Below are 14,210 nucleotides of genomic sequence, written 5' to 3' on the forward strand. Positions count from 1 at the left end.
GCTTACTGATCCTGTATTAGCCAAGTATGTCAGAGGACATCATGCACCAAGTCAGATTATAGGAGATAAGGATGATCCAGTGATGACAAGGAACAAATTGAGACAGAACACATGTTTGATATTTGAATTTGAACCAAGAATAGTGAAAGAGCCATTTAACAGAGAAGATTGGATAAATGCTATGACATACGAGATTGATCAAATCAATAAGAATGACACATGGACACTAATCCTAAGACCAAAGGACAAAAATGTAATCGGTACAAAGTGGATTTTTAGAAACAAGCTAAATGAAAAAGGAGAGGTCATTCGAAACAAGGCAAGACTAGTTTGCAAAGGTTATGCTCAAGAAGAAGGAATTGATTATGGTGAAACTTTTGCACCCGTTGCTAGACTTGAAGGAGTAAGAACATTGTTGGCCTATGCTACTTTCAAAAACTTCAAGGTATATCAAATGGATGTCAAATCTGCATTTCTGAATGGAATATTAGAAGAAGAAGTTTTTATTGAACAACCTAAAGGATTTGTTGAAGACAATAGTAAAGATTAGGTATGTAAATTGAACAAAGCTTTATATGGTTTGAAACAAGCACCTAGAGCATGGTATGAAAGATTGCACTCTTATTTGATTAAGATTGGTTTTATAAGGACAAGTGAGAACATCAACATGTACATGAAGAATGATGAAAATGGAATACTGATCTCAGCCATATTTGTTGATGATATTATATTTTGTGGAAATGACTCTTTATGCAAGAACTTTGGAAATGAAATGAGCAAAGAATTTGAGATGCCATTAATCAGTGAGATAAAGTATTTTATAGGTTTATAGATACTGCAAATGAAAAATGAGATTTTCATTACTCAATCCAAGTACATAAAGGAAATCTTGAAGAAATTTGGAATGGAGGATTCAAAACCAGTAAGTACTCCTATGACTACCAACTGTAAATTATCAAAGAATGATGAATCTGCATCTATTGATGAGACACTTTACCGATCCATGATTGGAAAGCTAAAATATGTTGTTCACAACAGACTAGACATAACACATGCAGTAGGTATAGTTGCAAGATTCTCTGTCAATCCTAAGGAAACACACATGACAACAATCAAAAGAATCTTTAGATACTTGAAAGGGACCTTGGATTATGGCTTAGTATATCAGAAAGGAAATGATTTTGATTTAAAAGTTTATATTGATGCTGATTGGGCAAGCAACATTGATGACAGAAAGAGCACAAGTGGAGGAGCTTTCTTTTTAGGAGAAAGACTAGTGAGTTGGCTTAGCAAGAAACAAGGATGTGTTTCACAGTCAACAACAAAAGCTGAATACGTTGCTGCAACATTGAATTGTACCAACATTGCATGGATCAAACAACTATTGGAAGGTATAAATGAGAAAGTTACCAAGCCAGTAACTATATTCTGTGACAATACTAGTGTCATTAATATTTCAAAGAATCTTGTTATGCACTCTAAGACAAAGCACATCTCTATCAAATATCATTATCTTAGAGAAGAAGCTCAAGAGAAGAAAGTGGTGTTGGAGTATGTTAGCACAAAGGAACAAATAGCAGATATCTTCACCAAGCCACTACCAAGGGACACTTTTGAATATCTCAAAAGTAAGTTAGGGGTCCTACCCCTATCTTCTACTCACTGACCGAGTTCGGTGAACACATCAATCTGATGACTCTATCGAATATCTTTTTGGGAGTTGATGCTGATTTATACACTTTAGGATGTTTTCTAAAGGTGTACAAGACATATTACAAGAATTCATATAGGGAACAAGAATTGAAGACAAAATGCTTTGACCGAGATTGAATTGATACACAACAACAGGAAATCACTTCATATAGACAGAAATTATGTTTTAGTTCTTTACTTTTTGGCATTGTTGTCAAAGGGGGAAAAGACTACTATAAAGGGGAGAAGACTAATGAGAAGACTATAGATTGGAAAGAAAACTGAAAAAATAGGAGAAGTCTAATGTATGGGGGAGAGCATTTCAGAATCACAACAATCCGAATCTTTTAAGGTCAAATCAATTGGTTTTGCTATCAATGCCAAAGGGGGAGATTGTTGGCAATATAACATTATAACAGACAATGAAAGATTGTTGGCATTTCATAAGGATATTGAGAAGGTTGTTGATGATTATGGATATAACTGATTAAGGATGTTTACTATCTTGATATTATTATTATTTCATTTATGTCAAGTAATTGATTTTCTAATTCAATATGATGTTGCCATATCTTGAGAAGTATGATTTGAAGATTATAAAGATGTCGGTAAAAGACACAGGAAAGAATATGATGAATAAGGGGATGAATAAGGTATTCAATGGGCAACTATTACTGAGTCAGACAATGATGAGATCATGATGTTTTAGATTGTTTTAACATCATACATATGTTGTAAATTATAAAGGTTAATACTATACTATGTTATCAAGCAAAGAACCTAGTTTGTAAACCCTAAGGTTATCGCTATCTGTTAATGAAGGCAGAATGTCTACCGAGTGAATTTTAGTATTCACCGAGTTGTTACCAAGTTGTAACCGAGCTATAACAGAATGCATTAAATGTTTACATGTGATATTTAATGAAGGAAGCTGATGAGCTAGAATTGATTAAATGATTGGTGAGTCATGGATGAAGTTTGTTAACGAATCTAAGGCAAAGGAAAGTCAGCATGAAGATCTACAGCTCAGATTGAACCATAATACCCTGGCACAAGTTCCAAGACATATGCAAGTTCTGAGGTGGGGTAAAACATTTTCAGATTGAAAGATGCATTGAACCTAGACAAGATTGAAGATCTGATGGCTATGATTGATTATGGGAAATGTGATCAAGGAGATTAAGCGGTTACCTAATTGTTTATAAATAGGAAACTGTTGATAAACAATGTATGCGGGCAAGTGTATGCACAGGGATGCTACATAGTAGTTACTGAGCACAAAAGCTTGAAGACCTATTTGAATAATAGAGTATAGAAGCCCAGCAGATAGACAAGATTAGTGCTATGTCTAGATTGTATTGAACAAATAGGAACTTGCTTTAGCATTTTAGATGTGAAGTTGCAAATAGATTTTATTACTGTTATTTTGTGAAAGTGACAGAAAATCTCTTAACCGAGTGGACTTAACAGTCTTATTTGTAAAACCCTCTAGCAAGGTGACATTCTGATAGAGTGTTTGAAATCCTTTAACAAGGTCACTTCTAACAAGGTGAAGATCCTAACAGATTTGAGGGAAATCCCTTAACCAGGTCACATGTAGCAATGTGTTTGTAATCTTTAATAGGATTTTCTTTTAACCGAGCATACTCTAGAAGAGTATATTTCTTAGTGGGTCCAAAATCCCATAGTGGTTTTTCCCTATTTGGGTTTCCATGTTAAATCTGGTGTTATGAGGTTTATGATGTTTATATGCTTTTGAGTTTGCATGTTTAATAGGTTTGGTTATATTACTGAAATATATGTTACCGAGGTTGAATCTGATGTTTTTATGGAAGATTAAGTTTGTATGATTCACCCCCCCCCCCCCCCCCCCTCTCATCTTGTTGGCTATTGGATCTGTACTTATATTAAGTATCAGAACTATCAATTCTATCATCATTCTGAAGGAAATCCTTCCCTAGCACTTTCTTCACTGCATAAATGACAACTTCATGTGGGAATAAGATTATCTCATTTAGAAATTTTTTGGAAATTTCCCTACAAAAGGCCATTTGTCTCTTGTCACTCCCGAGTCTGATGATTGTATCCATTATCTCCAGTTTAAGTTTGAGAGATATGGGATTTGAGTTTTAATATAAACGCGAGCCAGGCTAAATATCAGGTCACAATCATTATTCGAAATGGCAACATGTATTTCGTGTCATTTAATCATTGATTATCCAAGTTAACTTTTTTGTTAATTGTGAAGATCTAATTCGTATCTGAAAATCTCTTGATGTCATATTATCCTTTAATGACTAGCAGATGTTCCGAGAATTGAAATCATGTTTAATTTATCTGTAATTGATTCATGTGAGATGACATGCTTCGGAGGTCTTATCTATCCTATCCTTTACATTATCATAAATAAATTTTAGATACCAATGTTCATTCTATAGATATGGAATTATCGAAAACTAGTGGATAATCTTTATTCCTAATTATGCTATTAAGTCTGCATAAAGGATCGAGCCACTTGGTGAGCATCTATGGCGATCTCCTTACATTCGGCCAGTCTGGACTTCTCACATCATGGAAATTGTAAATAATAAGATCAATGCTTTTATATTACTCAGAAGTAATAAATTCTACTAGAGAGTGGGCTAGGTTATAAGAGGGAAAGACCATATATCTATAAATGCATATATATGTATATACAAGTATATAACAATATATGTGTACCCATATGTATATAAATATATATATATATATATATATCTATATATATATATACATACATACAAATATATATATATATATATACGTATGTGTATATATATACGTATATGTGTATATATATACGTATATGTATATATATATATATATATATAAATCTGCCATATATATATATTTGGACATACATAAGCGCGCACACACACACACACAGAGATATATATAAGTATATGTATATGTATATATATTTATACATTTGTATATGTATATGTGTATATACAAATATATATCATTACCTATCCAATTTATATAAAATTCTATTCATATATATATATGCATTTATATATATATATATTCGTGTGTATTGCTATATATATATAGATTGAATGAGTCTGAGTAAATATGGAAACATATCTATATGCATATATGTCTATGTCTTATCCATATGCGTATAGATATATTTTCAAATATTTATTTATCCAATTTGCTCCTTATCAGTAGAGTTTGAAATATTAATCATTGTCTTAGTTATCTCATCAACCCCTAAATTGGCTAGAGCATCGGTTGCCGAGTTCGCCTCTCTGTATATGTGGTTGATAGTGAAATCTGTGAAATTATTGAGTAATTCCGATGCTTTATCAAGAATACCTTTAAGTTTCCAATTAGAAATTCCTTTAGTCCTAATTGCATTAATTATTATTGCTGAGTCACCTTCAATTTCTAATTTATGTATCCTTAGTTCTCTACACATATTTAGTCCTTCTATGAGGCTTAGGAATTCAGCGATATTGTTGGTGGTCTGTCCTAAATGAATGGATTTAGATCCAATACACTTTCCCTTATCTGAATGTATAATACATCCTACCCTTGCAATTCCAGGGTTTCCTCTAGATGCTCCATCAAAATTTAATTTGAACCATCCAGGCTTTGGAAGTTGCCATTTGCATGTTCTCCTTATCTCTTCTTTGTTTGTTCCCGTTATTCCAGTAAAAGGAGGGATTTTTATTCCACTACATTGCTTTCTAATAAAGTTGTCCCATTTTGTGAATGAATTTCCGTATAATGGAATGTTCATATTCCTATTATTGGAGGTTTCTATTATAGCCACTTCTATCTTTATTATGAGTTTTTCTACTTGCATTTCCTTTTCTTGAAATATTCTCCTATTTCTTTCTTTCTAGATCTCCCATATTACTATGGATGGGCTGCAGATCCATAAATTATGAAATAGTTTGTTCTTCTTGATAATTGGCCAGTATGAACACCATTCTATCAAGGAGGAGCTAATAGCTCCCGACCATCCTAGCTATGCCATTAACCAGTACTAGCATTTCTAGGTATATTTGCATGTCATGAAAATATGGTCACTTGTTTCCTCATCTTCTCCACACAATAAACAGATTGATGGTCCTTCATATCCCCTACATCTGAATTGATCGACAATAATTACTTTTCTTTGAATTTTCGCCCAAGCAAAGAAGCCTACCTTTGGAAGACACAATTTATTCCACCAGAGTTTGCTTGGAATGTGATCTTTGCTGACTTTTACCTTATTGTATATGCTCCTGAAGCCATCTCTGTAGTTATATATCTCATCCTTGAAATTTGACCATACTAAAATATCATCCCCATTTCTAAAAGAAATCAGTCTATGATTAAGTATTTTTTGCAATTCTTGGAATTTGATTTCAAGCATAAATGGACACATGTTTTTCCATTTCCATCCAAATACCAATTTTGGTTCAAGAATTATGTAATCCTTTACACAATTCCCCCAAAGGTTCTTTATTTGATGCTTGATGTTGGATGTATCGATCAATACATCTATTGGAGGTTGGTACCCCCAAGAATCTTCCCAAAACAATGCCGATTTGCCATTGTGGATGTCCCAAGTTAGATGATTTATTATGATGGGGCGACAATCTTTTATTAAATTCCATATTCTAGAACCCTTCTACAAGTGTTTTTCCCTGAATATTGTCTCCTTCTGGTTGCTTGCCAGATACTTATTTCTTAGGATTCTAGCCCATTTAGCATTGGATGAACATATGTCCTCCAAATTAATTTTGACCCTAAGGCCTTGTTCTGCCATATTAGGTTCCTTATACCCGTGCCCCCATTGCATTTGTCTCTACAAATTTTGTCCCAGGATATCAATTTTATTTTGTTTTTGTCTCCTGTGCCCTGCCAATAAAAATTTCTGATAATTTGGGATATGTTCTTATGTACTCCTATTGATATAGGAATGCAAGATAGAAGGTAAATGGGTATTGCCGATAAGACTGATTTAATCAATGTTAACCTGCCTGCCCCTATCAACCAAAGGCCTTTCCAAGATGAAAGTATTTTCTTGATACGTTCAATGAGGTGGTCCCAAAGCTTGCTGGATCTTGTTCCTTTGTCTATTGGTATTCCTAAATATGTGCATGGTAATTGTCCTGTTCTATACCCAAGCCAACTAGCTATTTTATTTTCCTCTTGAATAGACATATTAAAGCAAAAAATTTCTGATTTTTGGTTATTTACTAATTCTCCCGATGCTTTTCCATATGCGAGTAGGATTCTCTTGATTTCCTTAGCCTCTTTGAGTTTTCCCATCCCCAATATCATTGTATCATTTGTAAATTGTTGATGTGTACATGGTTGTAACCCTGTTGTTATTTGTATACCTTGCAGCCTACCTCCTAATCTTGAGGCATTAAAGGCTCTTCCTAAGGCTTCAGACATTATAATAAATAAGAAGGGAGAAAGTGGATCCCCCTGTCTCAAACCCCTTGTTGCTTCAAAATATCCTTCCGGTTTTTCGTTTATCAAAACCAAGTAACTGGGACTTGAAATACATCTGTATACCCAATTAATCCATTGTCTATTAAAGCTGAAGGCTTTCATGCAGTTGCATAGGAAGTACCAATCTACTTTATCATATGCTTTCTTGACATCAAGTTTTATTAGCATATTTGGTAGTCTTTGATTTTGTATGGAATGAATAGCCTCTTGGACAATAATTATCCCATCCAAGATTGATCTGTTAGGAACAAACCTTGTTTGTTCTTCAAAAATGATAACTGGTAGGAGCTTTTTTAATCTATTGGCCATGACTTTAGTTAATAATTTATATGTCATGTTGCATAAAGATATGGGTCTGAATTCTTCCCATTTGAAGGATTTTCTTTTTTAGGTAGAAGTGCTAAGAATGTAATGTTTATCTCCTTTGGAAAATTGCCTGCATTTCTAGTGGCTTCTAAGGCATCTGATACTTCATCTCCTATAATATGCCAGCATTTCTGGTAGAAGCCAGTAGGGTATCCATCTGGTCCAGGGGCCTTGTCCCCTGAAAATTGTGATAGAGCCTGTTTTACTTCTTCCTTAGTGATTTTGGCATTTAACATCTTATTGTCCTCTTCTAATAGTAGTTTAGGAATGTTTTTAATCAAATCCCGATTATGTGAGAGATCTGAGTATTCCCAATTATTCAACATATTTCTAAAGTATTGGATTGCATCCTCCGCAATCATCTTTTGATCTATGATAATCTAGTTTTCCTCATTAGTAATTTGCGAGATTCTATTCTTAGCTCTCCTTAGCTTAACACTATTATGAAAGAGCTTAATATTTTTATCTCCATCACTCAACCATACTTCTTTGGATTTTTGTTTCCAGAAAATTTCTTCCTTGGCTAGAATGTCTTCAAATTCACTTAGGAGCCTTTTCTCTATTTCGTATAAGACTTGATCCATCCCATGTCGAATTACTTCTGTATTTACATTCTCCAGTTCTTTTTCAATTCTTAATTTTTCCTCAAAGATGTTCTTAAATCTTTCCTTGTTCCAATCTAGTAATTTATTCTTAATTTCTTTTAATTTCAAAGTTAAACGGAACATTTTGGAACCTTGAAAATTACTTTCTATCCACCATTTTTGTATGTTAGGGAAAAATTATGATTCTTATATATATACAAATTTATTTATTTTTATATAATTATAAATTGTATATTTAAAGTTAAATATAAAAAATATTAATTTTTATCATTATTATTTAATAGATTTATTGACATCTCAAATATTTATATCTAAATAATTAGAGAAATATTAAATTTAAGACTTTTTATTTTACTTTGAAACTATTTTATTTACTATATGTTTGGAGACATAATTTTTAAGATTATTTTAAAAATATCATGTTTATTAAATACTAATATTTTGATGTGTAAATGAGTGACATGCCATTATACTCCACCTTGTTGTCATTATATAATGTCCCTCCACATTAAAAATTAATTAATTTAATTCTAATTAATTAAAAAAATTGAAAATAGAATGGATTGGTATAAAATATACTCAAATTAATTGTATTAGTTTTTTCTTCTTTTTTATTTTTTAAATATTTGATTTTCCATCTTTATGTCTATTTTGTAAACAAGCATACCTATCTTTATAGGAATATAGATAAAGTATGCCCAAAGATATCATATTTATTCATTATTCCACTTAAAAAATATTATATTATTATATTATAATTTATATTAAATTATTTTTATATTGTAGTTAATTGTATTATTATATTTTAATATATTCTTATTGTTTTATTTTTTATGTTTTCATTAAACTCTTTACAAAAGAAAAAAAAAACCTTAAAAATCTATTAAGACTACATCATTATTATTATAATATTATCATATCATTATATTCTTATTTTAAATTCATTCTTATCCTTTTTGAGAAAAAATCTATTTTATGTAGGACACTTTGAATCCCCCATAATTAATATTATTGCTTTTACCAATAACTCTTATTTAATTTTTTATTAAATTAAAAAGATAATAATAATATAATTATTACACGTATTACACTCACATATGAATGCAAATTAACGTGCTAATTTGTAACATTTTGAGAATCCTTCATAATTAATAATACTGTTTTTACAAATAAGTCTTATTTAATTTTTTATTAAATTAAAAAGATAATAATCATATAATTATTACACGTATTACACTCACATATGAATGCAAATTAACGTGCTAATTTATATTATATAATACTGTTTCTACAAATAAATCTTATTTAATTTTTTATTAAATTAAAAAGATAATAATCATATAATTATTACACGTATTACACTGCATTCACATATGGATGCTAATTTGTAATAAATATAATGTAAGTGTAATTAAATGTTTGTTTTTACTGACTAATATTTTTGTATTCGTATGTGAATGTAATACGTGTAATTATATAAAACAGACTTTTTTCTTAAAGATAAGGATAAGCATCCCATATGTATATGTAATACGTGTAATAATTATATATTATTATCTTTATAAATTTAATAAGAAATTAAATAAGACTTATTTATTAAAAAAAATTAAATTCAAGAACCACGTGGCAAATGAAAAAATCCTTCCATGAAGTCTTTATAAAGGGCAAAATTGGTCGGCAGGTTATGGAAGAGATTTGAGGTCTAAAAACAATTGAGCCCAATATAGTTTGAAAATTAAATCCCAGTTAGGGCTAAGGAGCATTGCTGCGGAGTTGTTTAAGCAGAGAGCTTAAAGGTGGTCAAAATTAGATTGATTCCCAAATCGAACTTTGTTAAAGTTGTTTGGGCTGAGCTTAATAATCGGCGAGGGCTGAATCGCCTGGTGCTAGAGCTCAAACTCTGAGTCTTTAGCCCCATATTTGAATTGCCATGGACTCAGTTGCACCATTCCAAGCCCGAAAGGCAAAAGGGAGAGGCAAGTCATGGAGTATGGAGGAGACCAGAGATCTTGTTCTTCTCAGGCAATCCATGGATGAGGTATTCAAGAAGTCTATACACATAACACAAATACCTCTGTGGGAACAGATATCTGACAAGATGAATTCCAAATATGAATCAATCAAATCACATCGGTCCCCAACTGCATGTAAATCAAAGTGGAAACATGTTCGCCATGAATACAGAAGAATGAAGGAAGAAGGGAGATCAATTGAAGGTTATTTCAAGGTAGTCCAAAACATTCTTGAAGATTATCAACTGGAACCTGCACCATCAATGGACAGATTTCCTGTGCCAAACCCACAGCCAGCATATGAACCGGACATGATCCAAGTCTATGAGACTGATAATCAGCTTCCTGGCCAAATCAATGAAATGGATTACCCACTTGGAGATCAGAAGGCACTTGTGGGTTTTGGTTCTACATTTGCCTGTTCCCAGCAAAATGAATCTGGGACCTTGCCAGGCATTGGGACTCAATGTTTTCAGCCTGTTAATGGGAACAGTATGCAGAGGAGTATTACAGTACACAATGGAATTGTATGTAAGAGTGTTTTCATTGATGAATCTGCCACAACCCAAAGTATTGAGGAAGCCATTAGAGTGGTGTTTCAGTTGGGAAGTTTGGACTTTTACTTGGAAGACCAGGATGAGGTTGTTAGACCAGTGGATAAGAACATGCCTACAAATAAAGTATACAAGCTTCATGTTGTGCAAAACCTCTGTAATAGCCATGTTTGAGCATTTATGTTTGGATTTTCATAAGGTAGCACTTTTTGGAATAGCAGTTCTTGGTTTTTCCTGCACTAGATTTTATTCAGACTGAATGTTTGTAAGCTCTGAGATTCTTAATATTTAATAGAATGTATTGTCTGATATGTGTAAGAGACTTAAACATATATTATTGTTATTGTTAAGAGTATAATGTTTTCAAAGTTCATTGGATGAGCAGAAGGGTTTTACTGCAGGCATAAGGAGAGCTTTTCGATCAAGAGCAAGTGAAGAGTATTTTTATTATTGTCATTCTTGTTTTAAAGTTTTAATTTTAATTTATAATTTTAGGATTATGTTTCAAAAGAATTATTTGTACTTATATCTTTTTACCAGTTAAGTAATAACTAGCATTTGTACAAATCAAACAAAGAATATGACTTAGGTATCAAAGTTTAAGGAAATGATCTTAGTTTCTAAAGATTCAAAAGTTCATTTGATGATCTAATTATTTAAAATGTTTTACTATTATTTACATGCGTATCTAAATGTTTACTACTATAATTACTATATAAGGTGTTTAACTTAGTGCGATTCAGTGCATGAAGCTTTCAATTAATATGATTTAGGTGTCAAAGTTTAAGGAAGCAGTCTTAATTTTAAAAGTTTCAAAAGTTCATTTCATGATCTAATTATCTTAAATGTTTTACTGTTGTTAATGTTGTCTATCTACATGTTCACCCTAAGCTTTGACAGGGATGTATAAGGTGTCTAACTTATTGTCATTCCATGGATAAAGCTTTCAATTAATATGATAATTTAGGTGTCAAAGTTTAAGGAAACTTGATCTTAATTTTTAAAGATTCAAAATTTTATTTCATGATTCTATAATTTTGAATGTTTTAATATTATTAATGTTGTCTATCTATATGTTTACCCTAAGCTATAGCACTGATGTGTAAGGTGGCTAACATATTGTCATTCCATGGATAAAGCTTTCAATTTCATTATAATTGTAAGAAAAAAGTTCATTATTGAAAATAATTAATTAAATTACAAACGTTATAATTAATGGATGTAATCTTGTGCTTCAATAGGTTTAGGTTTAGTAGTAGAAAATGAGAGGTTTCACACTATAGATCTAGGTTTAAATTTCATTGGGTTTGTGTAATGTACCCACTTTGAAATAGAATTATATAATAAAGAATAATAATAAAATTAAAATACAAAAGAATAAAAAATAAAATTTAAATTAAATTATAAAAAAATATTAGTTAGTAGATCTATCAGTTACAGGTTGGCAAAAAAACTTCAATTCATAAAACAAAAAATGAAAGTTTGGAACAAGATGAAGTTTCAGAATATCTTTCATGAGATGGCTTGAATAGAGGAGTTAAAATTGCTCAATGAACATGTCATTGTACATGGCATGCATAATGAGGAATACCTGAAAGAGAGGAGTTTGAAAGAAGAGATACTAAAATGGGAAGAACATTACTGGTAGGATAAGTTCAGAGAACTCTGGCTCAAAGATGGCGATGCAAACACTAAATTTTTCACTCATTTCCTCAAGCAAGGAGGGCTTCCAACAATATTTAATCCATTCAAATCCCCGATGGATCGTTTGCTAAAGGTTTGGGAGATTTGAAAAGGGGGCAGCGTCCTTCCAAGGCTTGCTTGGCTCCAAACAACACGTTCCTATCAATGGTGGGATCCTAGACTTCATCCCAAGACTGGTTGACAAGGTAGATAACCAAATGTTATGTGAATCAATATCCTTTGAGGAAGTAAGACTGGCTCTTTTTCAGATGCACCTTGACAAGGCTCTAGGGCCTGACAGCTTCCTTGCTCGTTTCTTCCAGAACTGTTGGCAATTTTTGGGCTCTGACATTTGGTAGCTTGTAGAGGATTTTTAGAAATCCAATAGGATATGTCAAAGATCTAAACAATTCAATCATTTCTTTGATTCCCAAAAAGGTAGAATGTGTGTCTTTTAATGATTTCAGGCCGATTTCTCTATGCAATTCACTCTATAAAATCATCGCCAAAGTCTTGGCCAATAGGCTCAAAAAACTACTGGGCAAAATTGTTTCATGGGAACATAATGGATTCATGTCAGGCCAAGAAATAACAGAAGGCGTTCTCCTAACCAATGAAATTGTTCATTGTCATGAACCGTATTTTTGATAATGTGTTATTAAGAGATATAATGTAGGTTTTTATTTATGAATTGAAATTGAAATAGATATGGGCATTCATTTTGATGATAATGTAGTTGTACACAAATAATAGGAAATGATGCATGCATTTTACTCATATAATATGTAATTGGATATCTAGTATTATCTTAATTGAGGATCGTCAATGCTGATGAATTATTGAGTGCAAGTGATGCAGGGAAAGGTGAACAAAGATGAAGGCGAGAACATGACTCAGGTAGAGTTATTTTTAGCTTATGACTTCAGTAGACTAGGGGAATCTCACACACCACAATAGAAAAATTGTTTGTGCAAATATGACTTCGTCAATGAATCATTGTTTGAATTGTGACTTCATTGTTGCTTATTTTTAAATTGAAATGATTTGAGTAAAAACTAGTCGTTACATTGATTACATAACATTTTTATTAAATATGATTTAGAATGTAAACTTTATGTCGATATGATTTCAATGGTATGAAGTTGCTTATTGTTTTGTTCATTGGAAAATGAGTATTATGGTCTCGTCGATATATATATATATATATATATATATATATATTATTGATTTATTTATCATAAGAAAATCATATTAGAATTTAATTTCTAATGAATTAAAATTCAAAGTTTTTAATTCTAATATGTTATTGTTAATATTAATGTTATAATTCAAAAGGTGGTGGATGTTTATTTCAAAAGGTGGCGATGGTGGGTATTAGTTGACTAGTGGTAGTTGACAAAGCCGACCTCCCCACCAAGTAAGAAATTCACCCCACGTAACTGCAGATCAGCCCACATAATTGTAGATCACACCATGTACAACATACCACTCCTCGACCTTAGTTAATGGGTTGTAACTTGTGGGAGGGAGGAGTTAACAGGCACATAGTGCCATGGAGATGAGTAATTACAGAGTGTCCATGATCCAGGGAGTTAAGTTAAAAAATTGCAGACTCCACGATGATGAAGGAGAAGACCAACGATCTCTCCACTGTCCGAGGTCGATCACTGCAGAAGATATTACTTGGCCTCCCACCTCTCCAATATGTGTAGACTAGAGAGATCACTAAACTGGTAGCACTTTGGGAAAAGGAAGACGTGGAATAGTTAAAGCATTAGACCTGTCGATAATGTAGAAAA

At 32.0% G+C, this 14,210-nt stretch overlaps 1 protein-coding gene across 1 annotated transcript; it reads left to right on the plus strand.

The window, feature by feature from the left end:
• The first annotated feature begins 10,092 nt into the window (after nucleotides 1-10,092).
• On the plus strand, nucleotides 10,093-10,902 carry LOC131029368 (trihelix transcription factor GT-1-like). The gene has a single exon (XM_057959830.2). The coding sequence runs from the start codon at nucleotides 10,093-10,095 to the stop codon at nucleotides 10,900-10,902; it is 810 nt and encodes a 269-aa protein (XP_057815813.2).
• The last annotated feature ends 3,308 nt before the right edge of the window (nucleotides 10,903-14,210 follow it).

The sequence above is a fragment of the Cryptomeria japonica genome, chromosome 3, assembly GCF_030272615.1.
Source record: "Cryptomeria japonica chromosome 3, Sugi_1.0, whole genome shotgun sequence".
NCBI lineage: Eukaryota > Viridiplantae > Streptophyta > Pinopsida > Cupressales > Cupressaceae > Cryptomeria > Cryptomeria japonica.